The sequence below is a fragment of the Podarcis erhardii genome (assembly GCF_964252035.2).
Source record: "Podarcis erhardii genome assembly, chromosome: 3".
In the NCBI taxonomy this organism is placed as follows: Eukaryota; Metazoa; Chordata; class Lepidosauria; order Squamata; family Lacertidae; genus Podarcis; species Podarcis erhardii.
The window spans coordinates 118,141,153-118,160,988 of record NC_138507.1 but is presented as its reverse complement, the minus strand read 5'-3'; the positions used below and the strand labels follow the sequence as shown (position 1 = coordinate 118,160,988).

Sequence of the window (19,836 nt, the reverse complement as noted above, 5' to 3'; positions counted from 1 at the left end):
TAGTTGTTCCATATCCATATTCTAAGTGTAGCTTCTTGTCCCACATAGAGATTTCTCAGGAGAGAGATGAGGTGATCAGGCACACCCATTTCTTTAAGAACCTGCCCTAGTTTGCTGTGGTCATAACACCAATGAATACAGAATCAAACAAGCAAAGACCATGTTTCTTTGCATGCAATTTTTAATTGTGTTCTATAGTGAGTACTGCATTGACCACCTTTTTCTGGGCCATTCTGTGAGTTCTGGACCCCCTACATACAGACTTAAGTTGTAAATAGGTGAATAAATCATATTTCTAAAAGCCACAATGTACCTTCAGACTGAGGGTCAGATTTGGCAATATTTCAGTGATGGTGAAATCTTCTTACGGATGATGGAATAAAACCACTATTTTATTTTTCATTAAAAACCGCATAATGGAGAAAGTGTACATAAAAACTTGTGCATCACAAAAACAAGCACAAAATGTGCAGATCAGGAGAAAAGCACACTGAAAAGTATCTTTCTTGGTAGGTATTGCAATTGCAGTCCAACCACAAGAGGTTGCATCAAACTGCATTACAGCAAAACTATTTTACTTCCTTTCCATTTAGGTGTTGTGAAGTTGAGATTACAGGAAATCTGCTAATTGTTATGGAAATAAAACAGCAGGGCCTGGAGCACAGGACAGATTGTGAACATATGAGAAAGGTGGCTCTGCGGGTAAATCTTAGGAAGAGAAGTAAATAGCTTAGGGTGAGTCAAGAGAAAAGGGCCTGGAGGGTTCAGATGCTGAGTTACTGGAAAAACCTGTTTGCAACTTTCCCCACCCAGATGAGCAAATGTATGTTTCAACATCTCTTTGATGTTGCACTCCAACACTATAAGTAAAGAGAACCTCCTTGTTCCATCCAAACTCGACTTCCTTCTGCCTTAGAGCGTCTTCCCTTGGGCAAAGATCTGAGAGACAACTCCAGCCATGAGGTTCCTCTACCTGAGCTTTGCTCTGGTCTTCATCCTCTTCCACGTTGTTGCAGGTAAGAGGACAGCTCAAGCTCGGGGGTGGGGATGGGGGAGTATCAGGTTCAAACTGCAGGTGTTTCTGCAAAGTGCTGGGTTTCCCCCCACCAGAGACCCTGGAGATCTGCTGCCCCTCAGTGTGGACAATTCTGAACTAGTGTGACTGTGTAGAAGAGAGCTTCCTATCCTGTGTGGCTGCCAAAATAGGGGTGGTGAAGAAGGAAAGCATTTCATAATAAAACCGTATTTGAATAGACGGCTTTTGTGAAAGCAGTAACGTTACAGACAGAGGCACACTCCAGGTTCCATCGTGGTCACTTATATTGTTCAGGCAGGTAGCAGTGTTGGTCTGACACAGTTGAAATAGCACCTTAGGGACCAACTAAGTTTGTTCTGGCTATAAGCTTTCGTGTGCATGCACACTTCTTCAGATACAGATATACTGTTGTGAGTTTGGAGGGGTTAGTGTGCATGATGCCCAAGTCCTTTCTGATTGCTGGATTCAGCAAGGGTAGAAATCTAATGGAGGATTTCATTGTTGAACTAGCCAGACAAGCTTCTTTGTGAGAGAATGACCACCATAGCTGCCACCTAAAGACCCAGTGAGTATAACCAAAGAAGTGATGGTGTTCTCTGGGCAAATGGGTGGACCTTTCCCCCTCCTCACCTGGCTGGTAGCGAGAAGGGCAGTAGCCAGCACAGTTGGATGTGAGCTGAAGAATACGCAGGCTGCAGGCAAAGGCCAGAGAGGGAGAGCTGTCTGACTTATCTGTGCCACCTGACTCACCCAGATCAACGCAGGGCATACATCCTAGTGGGACTGAATGTGCTCCTATCAGCAGTACTACAGAGGAGATTCCAGAAAAAATCACTTTCAAAGAGACTATGTCCCTGTGGACAGATCTAAAAGATTACCGTCCACACACTTTCCCTGCACGGATACTTGAGTGTAGGTTAAGGTTACCAGATTTTTTTCTTTTTTTCAAAAATATACTTTAATTGAAAAATGTTAACAACACAAATTATCAATCAACATAACCAATTGCACCCCCCTTTTTATTCCCTCCCTTCTCTTCCTCTCCCACCCCCCGAGACTTCCCTCAGTTCCCGTCTCTGATTTGTTTATACATATTTTTCTCTGCATATTGTAGAATTGTGCATATCATTACCTTATCCATCATATGTTCTACTAATAAATTTGTGGATGTTTATTCAAAGCCTGCCAAGGAGTCCAAATCATTTTGTTGTCTTCTTTAAGTAGTATGTAAAAAGTTCCCATTCTTCCTTGAAGTCACTGTTGTCCTTCTCACGTAGTTCTTTGTTTTTCTTGGCTGATCTCGTCCTAAAATCCCTAACAAAATGCTTCTGGGTTGTTGTTTTTTACAAATATCATTTTAAACATCTTTTTCAACTCATTATATATCATCTCCCAGAATTTTTTAACTTCTCTACATTCCCACCACATATGATACAAAGTACCTTCTTTTTCTTTACATAAGGTTACCCAATTTCTTTCAATGAATCCAGGGACACTTTTCAACTTCAATGGATTTTGTATGGGGACTGATGTGTAAATCCGGGGACTGTCCCTGGGAAACGGGGACGTCTGGTACCCTTAGTGTAGGTAAAACCTCTTTCAGTTGTTTAGCAGAGTAATCTTCTCCCCGGAAGCTGTGGACAATAACAAAAAGTTGTTTGAAAGATGACTCACTAAACTCTGTGAAGCCTCGGTAAAGAGATTGTATTCCCAGACCGGGTACAAGCATTATGATAGCAAAGAATATTTTCCAATTGTTAAAAAAACCAGCAATTAACAGCGCACTTTCAGACAAAACCACTCTTATCTCCAGTACATTGTAAATTACAGGAACAGTCCGTCAGCAGCTTTTACAGGCAGCACTCTTTGGACAAACGTCTGTCGTCAGGCAACTGCAAAACTGAATCTGAGTGGTCTTCTTTTTATTGGCACAACCAGCTGATTCTAATTAAGCTCAGAGTGCCACTCCATAAAGGAAAGGTCTGGAACCTTCTGGAACCTTCTACTTGTTTCTGGCAGAATGATTCCCTAACAAGATGTATAGAATCAATTTGGCATGCTGCCTTGCCCCCATGACTGAGGTGGTCCAGGGCCACATGACATGACTAAAGTGTGTGCTCATGGCCGTTGCCAAACTTTTTTGGGGGGTCCAGCCCCTTCCTTGAATAAACCCTGTGAGGTAGATCAGGCTGTGAGTGACAAGGCCACCCAGTGAGCTGTATATCTGAGTGAGGATTTGAACCCTTGTCTCCCAGGCCCTAGTCTGACACGCTAACTACCAAATCAGCCTGGGTCTCATACTTGACAGTGCTATTCCAATGCTCAAAACAAAACGTTGTCAACCAGTTAATGTCCTTTTTTGCACAAGACGTCTTTTCAAGTCATGACAATTTATGTCCCTCTCTTTTGACAGGGCAACCTGCCAAAAGCTGCGAAGAACAGGGAGGATATTGCCAGGTGCCACTAACTCTGAAATGTCCCTATGGATATATTCCAGCCATGTGTGGCATTAATGGAAACTGCTGCAAGAGTAAGTGAAATCCAACGAGTTGATCATGCTAACAAGGGGGAATGTTTGTTCATTTTTAATCCTGCTTTTTCATTCTGATTTCCTGATCTACGCTCTAGATCTTCGTTGGAGGAAGCAGAAGCAAGGCTTTGCTTGTGCTAAAGGAAGCAGTGATCAATCAGTTTATAAATCAGAGTAGCTGATACTATTCTCAGGACATACTAAACCCAATTCTTAGTAATACAAAGTATGATTCAGTTCTCAAGCTGCACTTCTAGGTTCTGCATCTAGTGACCAAACTGAGCCTTCTGATGTGTACTTTTCTCCATGAAGCTTAGTTATATCAGAATTGAGTACACACTTCCAGAGTTAAAGCTAAATACATTAATTCTGGCAAATGACCCACCATAGTCACTAGAAGGCCATAAAAATTGGTGTCCTAGACTTTTTAAACTGGTCTACGCGAGCGGGTGGCACTGTGGTCTCAACCACAGAGCCTAGGGCTTGCCGATCGGAGGGTCGGCGGTTCGAATCCCTGCGACGGGGTGAGCTCCCATTGCTCGGTCCCAGCTCCTGCCAACCTAGCAGTTCGAAGGCACTTCAAAGTGCAAGTAGATAAATAGGTATCGCTCCGGTGGAAAGGTGTATACACACACACACACACACACACACACATAACAAAACATTAAATATTATAAAAACTTCAGACAACTTGGGTGCTGGATAACTCCATACCCTCCAACATTTCTCCAATGAAAATAGGGACGTCCTAAGGAAAAGTGGGATATTCCAGGATCAAATCAGAAACTAGGACGGCTTCTTTAAATCAGGAATATCCTTGGAAAATAGGGACACTGGGGTAGGACTAGATGTTATTTCGAACCCTTCAAACTCTACAATTCTACACATCTTCTGAAGGTGAGGAACCTGACTTTAGGGCCATCAATGCTAGATTTCATTGTTTCTTTGTTGCAGACAAACCACTGACAACACCCCAGTGCAATAGACTGGGAGGGTTCTGCCAAGTGGGACTCAATGAACCCTGTCCGTCTGGTAAAACTCTTCCGGCTAACTGTGGCATCAATGCAAAATGCTGTGCCCCCGAGTGACACCAGTGAGCAGCCCACATCTGTGTGTGTGAACGTCCAATGGTTACGACAATTCTTCTGGATCTTTGCTTGTGGAAGTGGGCCTGATCAGTTCATTTGTGAAAGCAGGCAATGAAATAAATATCAGTCTGCTCAGATGAATAAACACAAAATAATTTTGCAAAGTTGAAATTGAAAGTTTTTGTGTGTGTGTGTTTTTTTTTTTAAAGTCTACTACTAAATATGATCCACCTCCAATGAAAGAACATCTTATCTGCTGAAAATCTGCTGAATGTGTATTTTTTGTTTTCTTTTTAAAAAGTGTCTACTGCTAAATATGACACAACTCCAGTGAAAGAACATCATATCTGCACAAGATCCCTCTTGACTGAAGTCCTCATCAAGTAGTCCCAGGAGCAGATAATTGCAGCCAGTGCTTTTCATGCACACAGGTTATGGGAACATGGGTGGGACAGGCTGAACTCAACCCAGACTGAAAGCATGACTGAATTGAAGCTGATTTTTAAGGAGCCATTGCCTTGTGGGTGGCCACAAATAATTGAGGGTGGCATTTAGTGGTGTTGAAGTTAATGGACATGGCTGCATTAGGTCTATTTCTTTCCATGGGTCTACTCTGAGTAGGACTCAGATTTTTTTTTGAGGGGTGGGAATTTCTGTGAATGAGAGAAGGGACTCAGAGAGGTTCCAGTGAGTGGAGGGGTGGGGAGGAACTGAAGAACCTGCCTAGTGATCAAGATCCCAGGTTCAATCTTCATCTGGGTCTTTCATTCTTTTCAACTTTCATTCATACACATTAATTCATAACTGTCAGGGACTGGGCAGAGGAGGAATGGTGGAGACAGCCTCCTCAGCTTGACCCTTCCAGGGAGGAGGAAGTGGAAGATAGTTTAGATTTACAACAGGGTCTTGAGGGAGGTCACAGCTGAGAGGCAGATGGGGGGGGGATTTGGAAATAATGGGAGATGAGGAGGAGGAAGCACTGGGGGGGGGCAACAGCTGATGGACATAGTGTCTTTAGAAAGCACTCCTGACCCCCTCTCTCCCAGAACCTGTTGAGCCTTGAAAGTCTGAGAGCAAAGAGCTCAAAGACAGAGGGTGCGTAGCAGCACCTGTAGAAGTGATGAATGAGGAAGTGGGAGAGACAGGGGAAGAGGGTGGAGATTCAGTGGCGTAGCGTGGGGGGTGCAGGGGGGGCCGGCCGCACCGGGCGCAACATCTGGGGTTAGGGCAAATCCACAGGTTAGGGGGCGCAAATCCACGGGTTAGGGGGCGCAAATCCACGGGTTAGGGGGCGCAAATTACTTGCCTTGCCCCGGGTGCTGACAACCCACGCTACGCCACTGTGGAGATTCACTCGGAACAACACCATTATCCAAGATGCTGGGTTCTATAGTCTCTCTCTGTAATTACTGAATTATAAAAGGACGGTAAGAAACATTTCCTGGCAACCGGCTGGGAGTTGCTGGCAGCAGCCTGACCATAACAAGACAACGTATAATCACAGATGCCAATCAAAATAAAATACAAGTATTAAAATATATCTAGTATAATGGCCTGGGATTTGGACTCAGACGCTGGACCTGAGGGATCCCAGCCTGCACAGGATTCCCCGCCTCCAGAACCAGCTGGGGCATGAGCCTGAAGGGTCCTCACCTGTGCTGGATCCTCAGGTGCAGGCACCAGCTGAGTCTGCTCTGGCCCCTGAGGTGATGGAGGACCCATTGCCTGCAGGTGCTCCACTCTCAGCCCCGTCAGGGGAAGCTGAGGCTGCCTCTGGGTCCAGCCTCTCCTGAGCTACAGAGGCTTAGGGCAGAGAGGCGGAGGAAACTAAGTACCTGCCGGAGGAGTGCTCACCTCCAGGCCAGGAGTGGTGAGTCACCAAAGGATCGGGGTCACCCTATGCCTCGGGGCAGATAAAAGCCGGCCAGCCCCAGTCCCAAGTTGTGGGAGCAACATTGTTGGTTGCTAGTTCCTGCCTGAACCGTGTCTTGCTTTCCTTCCTGAGCTCCTGACCAGCCCTGGCTCCCTGCTTGCTTGCCTGTTCCTGACTTCACCCGACTCCCTGCCCTGCACCCAGCTTCAGCTACTACGGACTGCCTCCACATTGCACCTTTGGCCATGGACCGGACTTGGACCTCACCTCTCGGGTAACCCATGGGACCAGCACATCTAGTATTAAACACTAGGGCTACATTTACATATGAATTCCAAACACAAATATAATAATAATAATAATAATAATAATAATAATAATAATAATAATAATATTGAAAGGTTCCAGGTAACAAAAATGGCTTTATACTCTCCTATGCCTTCTTACTTCAGTACCTTCTAAAAAGACTTCATTTCTTGGCAAAGGCATTTCTTTGTTGTCTGCCCTCTTATTCTCACCATGTATGGCCCAGATTTTAGTTATTCATTCCCTCATGGTTGTTGTTCTCATTTCTTCACGGGATTTTGGAAGAGGGTTCTGGCAGCAGTAAAGAGGTGTTGCTGCTTCAATATGTTTTTGTATATGCTGGAAGCCGCCCAGAGAGGCTGTGGCAACCCTGTGAGGGTTCAGAACTTAACTGGTTAAGTGTTCTGAGCAGTGCGTCACTTTCCGACGTCAGCTATAGAAGCTGGGAGGAGTCTGGGAGGAGACTGTACTGTTGTTGTTCTCTCTGTGTGTCTTGAGAGAGACGGACATGTTTTAACATGGCTGAAAGAAGCCCTGGTCTGTTATGGGCTGAAATGTTCCAATAAACAGCTGTAAATAGACGAATCTGTCTGTGTATGCTTGCATGGAGCAAGGGAGAAAAAGACTGTTTTACACCGCTGTATGCTACTCTGCTAAGCCGTGGCCAAAGAGACAGCAGACTTACTTGCGCAGCTGGAAGGAAGCGTGCCGGACCGCTGTAAATGACTGATTGGGATCGTAAAGCTGTCTGAGATCGCGGCTCCATCGATCAAGCTCAGAGATCGATTTCCGCATAGGTTATGGAAGGTCAGTAAACGCTCGTAAAACAGTCGGTGTGAGCTCCAGGAATGCTTTGAAGTCGGCACGGAAGCTGGCCGGAGGTGGAGGCTGCTTTCAGTGAGTCTTGCCTGATGCTGGAAGGCAGAGCTGCTCAGAGACAGAGCTAAAAGCTAAAAGGCAGCTGAAAAATCGTTTCTCCACGGAGAAGGGAGAGCCCGGAGGAGCTGGTACTGAGTTCTGAGTAAGTACAGCTTGAGGGGCACCTTGGGAGAACGGGAGAATATGGCAGAGAGCCAGGATATACCGGTGGAGAAGCTCACTTTAAAAAGTTGGGCAACCTGGAGCAGAAGAATAAGGGGCTGGTTCCTGGTCCATGGGCTTTGGGAAGCAAGCCAGAGGGAGCCAAAAGCACCACCCCTTAGCTGGGAAGATGGCCAGCAGAAAACGCAACAAGAGCTGAATATGCTCAGAGCATGCGTTGATGCTTCACTGAGGCCTCATTTGGAAGGTGTACAGACACCAGGGGCTGCCTGGAATGTGCTGCGAAGTTTGTGTGAAACTGCAGCAGGAGGCCAGGGCCCTGGAGAAGAAATGGAGAGCCCCAAGATGGCTGCGGCCCCAGTTCCCGGTACTTCAGTCTCAAGGAGCACTGTTGGGCAGATCGGGGGGGCGAAGAGTTCCAAAGGCAAGTTTAAGAAACTTTCCACTGTTGCTGAAGCGGAGAGCAACTTCAGGGGGGGCCAGGCTGGTGGGAGGCGCCGTTCCAGAAGGAGGAAGGCCATGCCAGCTGGGAGGAGCCCCGGGCAGTGTTTTTCCACTGGAGTTCAACATCTGCGTGGCAATTGCCCCCACCGGAGCAGAGAGCCGATGCAGGATGTTTGCAAGGACACTTCCCATGGGAATCAAGCGGGTTTCCATGGCAACAGGCCTGGGAAGACAGGCAGGCGTGGAACTGAGCCAGGTGGTCGTGGTAAACAACAGGAAGAGGCTTATCAAGTCTCTGCGAGTATGGCATTGTTCGAAGACGGCCGAATGGAAAATTTCGAAATGGCTTTTGTAATCGACTCTGCAGCTAACCGCAACATGGTTCCAGAGACCCCTGCAGGCGGGATGTGGAATTGCACGGCATTTCCTAAAGGACAGGGACAAACTGTTAAGTTTGCAAATGGACAAAGGGCTGAAGTTTATAAATTTGCTAATGCCTATTTTTCTGTTTTGCAGGAAAGGATGGAGTTTTGTATTGTCCCAGAGGCGCATCACTGTTTGTTATCTGTGCCTTATTTGTTAAATAAGGGGTTCAAAGTTTGTTTTGAAAATGATGTCTGCACAATCTCCAGAGGAGGGAGGTTACTTGCCAAGGTTAAGAAGGGGCAGAATGATCTTTTCATTCTTAAAACGTCTCTTGGGGGTGAGGGGAAGGTTGAGAGAGCACAGGCGCAGCGTGCTACAGTTCCCACTCATGTTCAGTGTGCTTGTGCATGGCATCAGAGGACCAATCATAGTTCTGTAGAGGAACTGCAAGTGCTTCCTGAGGTTACCAGAGGGTGTAAAATTAGAGATTGTGGACGTGCCATTAGTTGCACCACATGCAAGCAAGCAAAGGTGAAAGGGTGCAGTTACCCAAAGGTGGAACGGGTTGCCACTAAACCTTTTGAGCTGGTTCACATAGATTTGGCCGGTCCTGTCAAGGAACCAAGTCTGGGAGGGGCCAGGTTTCTGCTAACTTTTTTGGATGATTTTTCGCAGACCACCTGGACCCACGGCCTCAAATCCAGGGACGATGCAGCACAGCTGATCAAGAGCTGGATTGAGGGGGTGGAACAGAGATTCTCCACCAGGGTGCAAGCAATCGTCAGTGACAGAAATGCTAGGTACACTGGTTCTGCTTTGCAGCAGTTCCTTCACAGAAGAGGGATACGTCACACAGTTACTTCACCCAGTAAGAGGGGGGTAGCAGAGCTGAGAAGTGAAGCTCTGGTTAAGGCTGGACAGGTGATGCTGAAAGAAGCCAGGTTACCTCCAAAGTTTTGGCTGGAGGGAATCCGATGTGTGTCTTTCACCTGGAATCGTGTCTACAACTCACTGTTAGGTGACACACCGTACTCGTTGTTGAATGGCAGAAAACCCCAGGTTCACTTTCTGCGCAAGTTTGGATCTCCTGCGGTTGTCCCTGTGCCTAAGGCTTTGCAAGGGCCAGATGGAGCCAAAGTCCAGAAAATGATCTTCTGTGGGTATGAGCCAGACGCTCGTGCATGGAGATTTGCTTACCTGTCAGGTGATCAGAGTAAGGTGCTGATCAGTAAACACGCTGAATTCTTTGAGCAGGATGAAAGGCCAAAGATTTCTGCACAGCGTGATGTTCTTTCAGAATGTCTCTCTGATCCAGAGGACAGTTCTGTTGAGGAGGAAGAAGAGGCTGAGTCTGCTGATGACGACCAGGTCACTGACCAGGGTCAGGAGCAGGGTGGGGCGTCTCCACAAGTTGTTAGGAAAGGACAGCCCAAGAGTGAGCCTAGTTCTCCTGTGAGTGTAATGGAGAGGATTCGAAGACGCTTTAAGTCAGAGGGGGAATCCCGTGATGCAGAGGACACATCTGCTGGTGACAGTGAGCCAGAGGAAACACCAGAGTTTGTGCCTAGGCGATCCAGTCGCACAACCAAGGGTATTCCACCTGAGAGGTACCAGGCCACAGGTACGTGGGTAAGTTTCGCACAGTGCGATTCTGAGAGTTGTGAGGTGATTCCACAGATGCCCAACAGGTACGCCAAGGTAGGGCGCAAGGCATTGGGGAAGGGATTGATCTCACAGGGTGTTGCTGAAGATGTTACACAGGTTTTGTCAGAAAGCAACGCAAGGGGGTGTGTGAGGGTTCAGAACTTAACTGGTTAAGTGTTCTGAGCAGTGCGTCACTTTCCGACGTCAGCTATAGAAGCTGGGAGGAGTCTGGGAGGAGACTGTACTGTTGTTGTTCTCTCTGTGTGTCTTGAGAGAGACGGACATGTTTTAACATGGCTGAAAGAAGCCCTGGTCTTTTATGGGCTGAAATGTTCCAATAAACAGCTGTAAATAGACGAATCTGTCTGTGTATGCTTGCATGGAGCAAGGGAGAAAAAGACTGTTTTACACCGCTGTATGCTACTCTGCTAAGCCGTGGCCAAAGAGACAGCAGACTTACTTGCGCAGCTGGAAGGAAGCGTGCCGGACCGCTGTAAATGACTGATTGGGATCGTAAAGCTGTCTGAGATCGCGGCTCCATCGATCAAGCTCAGAGATCGATTTCCGCATAACCCGGTAAGGTGAGTGGGGTCCAAATAACTAAATAATTATCATCATTATTTTTATCATTAAGATGTAACGGAACAATGGAGCAAAACAGGTTTGCCTGTGTCCCAGCTTCACTGAAATTCCTGCTATTGTGCTCAGGATTCAAGAAAATGTGTAATGGGAAATCAAGTTGATGAAAGATGGAACTCTACAGCGCCATCTGGTGTCCCAGTGTTATATTGCATTTAAAACTAATGTAGCTGAGTCCAGAGGAAGATTTAGGGCAGTGTGACCGGTTCCCATACACAGGTCGCCAAGCCAAGGGGCATCTTCCCACCTCCTACCCAAAGCCTTTCAGGGGGTTGGAGTAGATGGCCGACTCTACAATGCTATGATTCTAAGTGCTTGCTTTGGGTAGAAGGGCACCAGGCATTGGGAAGGAGGCGTGAGGGCTCTGGCAGGGTCCTATGGCTCTCCCATCTCCTTCCTACATCTGGGACAGTGCTAACTAGGCTTTGGGAAGGAGGTGGGAAGACTCTAGCAGAGGCTCAGTTTGTAAATGTGTGAATAAGTCATATTTCTAAAAGTCACAACAGTCTCCACCGTGTTGTCTACACTGAAAGGCAGCAGTTCTTCAGGGTTTCCATCTGGGGAAATAGCTGGGATTGAATCTGAGACCTTCTGGATTTGCAGCAGATGCTCCCCCACTGAGCTTGAACTGCTCTCTTACTTGCAACAACGGGGAAGAGGATGAAGACCAGAGCAAAGCTCAGGTAGAGGAATTTCAGGGCTGGAGTTTCCTCTGAGATCTCTACCAAAGGGAAGGTGCTCTAAGGCAGAAGGAAGTGGAGTTTGGATGGAAAAAGGAGGTTCTCTTTACTTATAGTGTTGTTGTGCCAAAATAAATTGCCTATGCAACTTATTTATCTTGGAGAGCTTCCTAAGTTTTACCTGAAAGACAACTTTTCTCCTGCTATTTTCATTCCATATCAATTAATAGATTTCCTGTCATCTCACAAAAGCTGCTGCCAAATTCACAGCACCTGGATAAAAAGGAAGTGGCAGCTTGACTGTAATGCAGTTTGATGCAACCTCTTTTGGTTGGACTGTTCAGTTCAACTGCAATTGCAAAGACCAGAACAAAGTTCAGGTAAGGGAACCTCATGCCTAAAATTTTCTCTGAAATTTCCCTCTGCTGAAGGGAAAGTGCTCTAAGGCAGAAGCCTTCTTTGGATGAAACAAGAAGGTTCTCTTTACTTACAGTGCTGCAGAGCCAAAGAGATGTTGAAACGTACATTTGACATCCTATCAGAAGGTGGGATAACTTCTGTAATTCTGGGATGTCCAGGTCAAATCACAACTGCTGGTGGATATCTGATTAAATTATAAGCAGCATTGGGATGAGGTGAGCCCATTCATGGGAGCCACTGACACTATCTCGCTATCACACCCACAAACCCACACCCTTTCCTCAGTTCATTTCACTGTCCCCAAAATGGTTTCCTACCATAGTTTCTCCTTCCCACTGCTAATTTCTTTCTCAGTGACCTATGTGCACCCACAAAGCAGTGGCTCCTGAATAATCAGCTCCATTTAGGTCAGGGCTGCAGTCTGGGTTGAATTCAGCCTATCCCACCTGTGTTCACATAACCAACTTGGCAACGAAACCCAAGCTCTGCCTGGGTGCATGGAAAGCAATGGCTGCAGTTATCTGCTCCTGGGACTCGGGGATGAGGACTCCTATCAAGAGGGATCTTGGGCAGATATGATGCGCTTCCACTGGAGTTGGGTCATATTAAGCCATAGATGCTTTTTAAAAAAAATAAAATAAATACAATTTCTCAATTGCAGTTTAATATGTGTTTAATTAGATGATCATATGAACAGATTGATCTTTATTTCATTGTCTGCTTTCACAAATCGATTGATCAGGCCCACTTCCACAAGCAAAGATCCAGAAGAATCAGTGTAGCAATGAGGCTTTCACACCTATGGAGGTGGGCTGCTCACGGATGTCATTGAAGGGAACAGCATTGTGCATTGAAGCCACAGTAAGCTGGAAGAGTTAGGCCAGACGGGCAGCATTTGATGATTCCCTTCTGGCAGAACCCTCCATTTCACCACACACTGGGGATTATCCTGAATAAAAGAAATAAGGAAATCTGTAATCGATCGCACTTTCATGAGCTTGAAGTCAGATTGCTCACCTTCAGGAGATGACGGAGGATCGTAGGATTATTGTGTTAGAAAGACTCAAAGGAACATTTGAGGAATCTGTAGCAGAAAGGAAGAGGACATGCAGGCTCAGCCCCAGAAGAGCTCTCAGAGGAACATCAGTGCTGACATCCTCTGACTCATCCTGGATGTCAGGATGGGACACTGGCAGCCGCTGACTTTGAGGACTCCACCACACAAAAACCCAGGGAAGAAGAAGAAGAAGAGTTTGGATTTGATATCCCGCCTTTCACTACCTTTAAGGAGTCTCAAAGCGGCTAATATTCTCCTTTCCCTTCCTCCCCCACAACAAACACTCTGTGAGGTGAGTGGGAGAGATTTCAAAGAAGTGTGACTAGCCCAAGGTCACCCAGCAGCTGCATGTGGAGGAGCGGAGACGCGAACCCTGTTCCCCAGATTACGAGACTTCCGCTCTTTACCACTACACCACACTGGCTCTCTCAGGAGACCTGAGGATCCCCTACTCCATTGCTGTAGGAGGTGATGGCAAAGGCTGGACCCTCAAAGTGACACAGCATCTTGCAGGAAAGGTGGTGCTATTATTTTATCTTTTATTCTAATATTTATATGGCACCTTCATCTGGACAGAAAGATGGTAACTGATTTAGATGGACAGGCATTAAGAAGAAAGTTCTGATTTGACTGAAGTTCTGGTCAACATCATTTTTTGATAGAATGGTCACATTTACAGGGACCTTATTTATTTATCTGCTGTATTTTTATCCTTTTTTCCAAAATATAGCATTTCACTGGGACTTACAGATAGCATTTTGTAAAAGAAGGGAAAACATCCCCTGATCCTAGACTTATAATCAAAAAAGGCAAGAAACAAAAATCTCTTTTCAATTTTTCTCCTTATACTTCTGTGCTTTTATCTTTTGTGTTTATCTTTTGAACTACCCTGGGATATTTTGATGAAGAGTGGTATATAAGTCAAATAAATAATATAATTAAAATAGTTTTATATGAATAGTTTTATATGAAGTGATTAGAGATATTTGTGCCCCAGTCTCCTTTGGGAAGAAGAGCAGGATAAAGTTCAGTGAATGTACAGCTGGATGGAGAGCCAAAAGTGACCTGGAGATCTACTGGGCCCACCCTTGCTCAATGCAAGATCTTCAATGACAAGATCCCTCACAGATTGTCCCTCAAAACCTGCTTCTTTGTTATCCCCACCCCCTTTGTTTCCAGTCCTGCCCTCTGGAAAAATGTCCCATTGCAGCCTGGCAAATATTAACCTTCTCTTCTCCAGGTTGAACATGCTGAGCTCCTCCAATATTCCCCAAAAGAAACAGCTTTCAAATCTTGTACCCTTCTGGTCACCAGCCTTGGAAAACACTTGAATCACTCGTTTACCCTCTTAAAACCTGGGTTCAGAACCGGGCACAATCTAGAATAAATCTATTAAATTGTTTCTTGTCTCCAGCCTCAGATTGCAGTTGCTTTTCAATTCATTTCTCAAAAATTTCTAAAAGGCAGCATTAAAAGGTAATGGTAAGTTAAGTCCGGCAGTTAAGTCCAGTTGCGAAGAAATCTGAGGGTGCAGGGCTCATCTCGCTTTACTGGCCAAGGGAACCAACGTTTGTCCGTAGACAGTTTTTCCGGGTCATGTGGCCAGCATGAGTGAGCTGCTTCTGGCGAAACGAGAGCAGCGCACGGAAACACCATTTACCTTCCTGCCGGAGTGGTACCTATTTATCTACTTGCACTCTGATGTGCTTTTGAAATGCTAGGTTGGCAAGAGCTGGACCAAGCAACGGAAGCTCACCCCATCGCAGGGATTCGAACCTCCGACCTTCCGATCTGCAAGCCCTTGGCTCAGTGGTTTAGACCACAGCGCCACCTGCATCCCTGATATTCTGTATTTTGTAGTTAGAGCTACCAGTTTTTACTGCCCATGGGAAGTGCAGCCTGCACAGTTTGCATCCATATGAACACCTGTGGTATCAAAATTCCCTGTGGACAGATGAAAACCTTGAGGCTCTAATGCTTAAAAGAAGATGCAGAACCTAGAAGTGCTGCATCAGCACTGAATCCAACTTTGTTTTTCTAAATATAGAGTTAATATGCCCTGAGTGTATTATCAGCTATTTGGATTCATAAGCTGATCGGTGACAATTTCCATTAGCACAAGCAAAGCCCTGCTTCTGGTTCCTGTAGATGTAGAGTGTAGATCAGGAAATCAGGATTAAAAATTCACACGTGAGTGTAACCACAAACTCATGGATATCTCTTACTCTTACAGCAGCATGCATCACTGTTACAGACCAGTGGAATCTCTCCTAAGGTACAATTTGTAGTTTGGGGAGTCTGACAAAATCCTGCCAATAAGTGACAGAAAGAGGTCATCATCATCAATTTTACATAGAATGTTTGAGTTTGGAGGGACTTTACTTACTTACTTACTTACTTACTTATTTGTTTGCTTGATGCATTTTTATCTCTTTGGCAAAAACAAAACAAAAAACTTGGTAAGACACCGGGACCTGATGGTCTATCAGTGAAACATCACAAGACACTGAAAGATTGGCTTATTCAACCCCTGGTAGAAGTATCTAATTTGATTTTACGAGGGGGCAAAGCTCCTGAAACTTGGAAGGAAGCTTATATCACTCTGATTCCTAAACAGGGTCAAGATAGATCCAAGCCAGTCGTTTGCCTTCTAAAAACCTGGGTTCAGAATTGGCCACAGACAAGAATGGATCTATTAAATTATTTCTCATCTGCAGCCTAGGATTGCAGTTGCTTTTTAAATAGCTATTCATTTCCCAAATATTTCTAAAATGCAGCAATAACTTTCACCATGTTTGGCTTTCTAGTATTCTCCATGATGATGGCACCCCTGGTTCAAGTCCTTGTGGACCATGCGGTTTCTAGCTCTGGTTTTACTGGTTATTATGATGTATTTTTGTACTTCAGGTGAGGTCTGAAAAGTGCAGAATGAAATGGGACTCTTTGTTGCCAAATGACATTTGCATTCTTTCACCAGCAGCAGACGGCTGGCTAATCCTCACTTACGGAGGGTTGTCTTAAAATTTTGTACAGCTAGATCAGAGCCGCCTGTTTTTACTGCCCATGGGACGTGCAGCCTACATAGTTTGCATCCATACGAACATCTGCAGTATCAAAATTCCTAGAAGTGCTGTATCAAAACTGAATCCAACCTTTTACTTAAAGAAACAGAGTTAATATTATATGAGTATATTATCAGCTACTCTGATCCATAAACTCATTGGTGACTATTTTCTTTAGCACATGCAAAGCCCTGCTTCTGCTTCCTCCAGTGAAGATGTAGAGTGTAGATCAGGAAATCAGGATTATAAAGGGGCAAGCATTCACAAGTAAGTGGGAACACCAACTCAATGGATATGACTTACTTCCCCAAGAGTCCTTCCACGTCCTCAAGAGTCATTGCACGTTTGTCTGTGCAAAAGATAGAGAAGTAAATTGTCATTATTTGAGAGGACTTCCTGTGCAAAAAGAAACATTAATTTGATGTCCGTTTTGTTTTGAGCATTGGAATGGCACTTTCAAGTATGAGAGCCTGAGGTCCTAGACTAGGAAGTGGGAGACCAGCCTTCAAATCATCATGAAGCTCCTTGGGTGGCCTTGGGCCAGTCACTCACTCTCAGCCTGGTCTACCTTGCAGGGTTGATGTGAGGATTAAATTAGAAGCCAACTTGAGCTCCATGGAGAAAAAGGTGGGATATATATGCCATTCATAAATAAATTTCCAAAGCCTTCTGTAACAGCAAATCAGCATTATTATTTCCCATGATAGCGATGGGGTATCATGAAAGTGAAAGCGTGGTTTACCCGAGGCCAGCTGGTGAGCTCATGGTGGAGTTTTACAGATTTGGATTGTCAGGCATGGGAAATCCTGATCTGACTGATCAACATAATCAATTTTTCATAGAATGGTTGATTTGAGAGGCATCTTGCTTATATATATATTTATTTACTGCATTTTTATCTCTTTTGCAAAACAAAACAACTCAATGGATATCACTAATACAGCAGGGGTCACTGCTGCTACAGGAGCCCCATGGGATTACTCCATATGGACATTCCACAGATGCTGGGAATTGGCAATATCGACCATATGTTTCACAGTCAAGTTGCAATGTGTAAAAGAGAAGGGAAAGAAAAAAAATAATAATTGGGCAAAGGGGTTGCCAACTACTTTTTTTCCTAACCAGAACTCTGCATATTTAATGCGATGGCCTACTTTTACAGGCTTCTGCTGTCAGTATTTTCACTCTCCTGTTGCTGGGTGTGTGATTGTTACATCCCATGTCTGTGTTTACATTCCATGCTTGGAAAGTGTGGGAACGGATGCCAGAAGGTGTGAGAGGACAGCATGATTGGTTTGTCCTGTATATATTGCTTAATCAATTACTTAGATGCCCCACCTCACAGCCTCAGCTTCCAGCTATACTCTGCTGCTTGAGTGTGCACATATCTTTGGGTATGTGTTGGTGCTGCATACCGGGACTGATGAGTTATGACCGTTCCATGCTGCATTCTGGAGAGACGATGCCTGGAGAGGTTTGCTCAGATCTGGGGGCTATGTGTGTCACCCCCCCCCCGGCGCTTCTGACAATGGTCATGGGCCCAGAGGCTCTGCGTATCAGAGGACTGTCTCATTGATTGATGAGATATGTGGCTCTGAGTTCAGCAAGCTCTGTTTGCCAGAGTCTCATGGCAAGCGCTGCTTCCTCCAGTGAAGATGCAGAGTATAGATCAGGAAATCAGGAATATAAATGAGTAAGCACTCACAAGTAAGTGGGACCAACAACTCAGTGGATATGACTTACTTCCCTAGAGTCCTTTTGCAGATTTGGATTGTCAGACATGGGAAGTCCTGATTTGACTGATCAACGGAATCAGTTTTTCATAGAATGGTTGATTTGAGAGGCATCTTGCTTATATATATATTTATTTATTGTATTTTTATCTCTTTTGCAAAACAAAACAACTCAATGGATATCACTTACTACTACAGCAGATTCCATTGTCGCCACAGGAGCACCATGGGATTTTTCCATAAGTACAGCTTGTAGTTGCTGGGAATTGGCAAGATCCTCCAAACATTTCACAGAAACGTTGCCCTGTGTAAAAGAGAAGGGAAATAAATTCTTTAAAGGGGGCAAAGGGGTTTCCAACCACTTTTTCCCAATCTAGAACCATGTGTATTTAATGGGATGACCAACTTTTATAGGCTTCTGCTGCCTCACAATCAGCAAGGGTCAGATCGGTCCTCCTTCACTAAAAAAACTCCAGCTGATTCCTGAACTTTGTAAGGGGGCTGGCACTGGGTGCTGGCACCCAGCCAATTGGGTGGCGTATAAATCATAAGGGTATAAATCATAAGGGTGCTGGCACCCAGCCAATTGGGTGGCGTATAAATCATAAAATTATGATGATGATTATTAATGCTCCTGGGATCTTTTCAGCATTGCTGACAAGCCTAAATCTTGCAGGTTGCTAATGGAAGGGGAGAAAAATGAGAAGATAATGCACCCACAGACCCACATAACTGGCGACTGAGTCAGACTTCATTTCATTCTACTGAAGGTTCCCCTTTGCTTTCAACATCTGCTAATCAGAATTACAGCTGTTCTGAGCTTCAGAAATACCTTGCCATTTGTGCCCTCTCTGAGAATGGTATTTTCTGGAATCTCCCCAGTAGTGTTGGCAATGTCTCTTGCTCAGCTCACACCCAAATGTGCTGGCTATAGTCTTTCTCAGCTACCAGCCAGGTGAGGAGGGGGTAAGGCCCACTCATTCAGCCAGGGGAAACAATCTCTTCATTGGCTATGAAACTTGTTGGGTTAGGTCCATAATGGAATCCTTCATCAGATTTTTACTCTTCCTAGATCCAGGACCTCTGGAATTAGAATGGACTTGGGGATCATGCACACTAACTCTTCTAAACTCACAGCAATATAAATGACCACCATGGAACCTGCCTTGTGGCTCAGTCTGTATCCTGAACATTTCTGCTTTTCCAAAAGCCATGTATTCAATTTCAATTTCAATATTAAATATATTGTTAAATACTTTCCTCCTCCACACCCCTTTTTAAGCAGCCAGATAGGAGAGGGAGCAGCCAATTCATACTGTTGTTCCACCTACAGCAGTTTCTCAGGGTCTCCGGCAGGGGAAATACCTGGGACTGAACCTGAGACCTTCTGCATTTGCAGCAGATGCTCCCTCCCTGTGCCCTCTTACCTGCAACAACATGGAAGAGGATGAAGACCAGAGTAAAGCTCAGGTAGAGGAACCTCATGGCTGCAGTTTCCTGTGAGATCTCTGCCAAAGGGAAGGCACTCTAAGGCAGAAGGAAGAGGAGTTTGGATGGAACAAGGAGGTTCTCTCTACTTATAGTGTTGCAGTGCCAAATCCGGTAACTGTCAGCATAGCATCTGAACCCTCCAGGCCCCTTTCTCTCAACTCATCCTAGGCCATTTATTTATCTTGCACATCATCCTAAGATTTACCCACACAATCACCTTTCTCATATATTGACAATCTGCCCTGTGCTCCAGGCAACAAACAGGAATTTCGTGCAACTCTCAGCATCCAAACTCTTCTCTCTTAACTCATCCTATGCAATTTATTCATCTTGGAGAACTTCCTAATATTTACCTGCAGAACAGCCTTTCTCCTGCTGTTTTTTTTCCCATATCAGTTAACAGATTTCCTGTCATCTCACAAAAGC

At 45.2% G+C, this 19,836-nt stretch overlaps 2 protein-coding genes and 2 long non-coding RNA genes across 8 annotated transcripts in view; 2 read left to right on the top strand and 2 right to left on the bottom strand.

Moving 5' to 3' along the window:
- The first annotated feature begins 857 nt into the window (after positions 1–857).
- LOC309338931 lies at positions 858–4,831 on the top strand. The gene is made up of 3 exons (XR_014155105.1): positions 858–1,016; positions 3,450–3,566; positions 4,521–4,831. It is a non-coding gene; the product is annotated as an uncharacterized lncRNA (long non-coding RNA).
- A 7,957-nt stretch (positions 4,832–12,788) lies between these two features.
- LOC309337976 (uncharacterized protein) overlaps positions 12,789–19,836 on the bottom strand; it is a 73,153-nt gene continuing 66,105 nt past the window's right edge. For all 5 annotated transcript variants that reach the window (XM_081855054.1, XM_081855053.1, XM_081855059.1 and 2 more), the window contains one exon: positions 12,789–13,016. In XM_081855054.1, the coding sequence (XP_081711180.1) occupies positions 13,012–13,016 (5 nt within the window). In that variant the 3' untranslated portion in view covers positions 12,789–13,011. The remainder of the gene's footprint in view (positions 13,017–19,836) is intronic.
- On the bottom strand, positions 17,122–19,691 carry LOC309338063. The gene is made up of 3 exons (XR_014154657.1): positions 19,347–19,691; positions 18,110–18,223; positions 17,122–17,190 (listed from the first exon to the last, which is right to left on the bottom strand). It is a non-coding gene; the product is annotated as an uncharacterized lncRNA (long non-coding RNA).
- LOC309338003 (uncharacterized protein) overlaps positions 17,452–19,836 on the top strand; it is a 138,436-nt gene continuing 136,051 nt past the window's right edge. Inside the window, exon 1 of the transcript XR_014154570.1 lies at positions 17,452–17,893. The gene's annotated coding sequence lies outside the window, so the exon portion shown is untranslated. The remainder of the gene's footprint in view (positions 17,894–19,836) is intronic.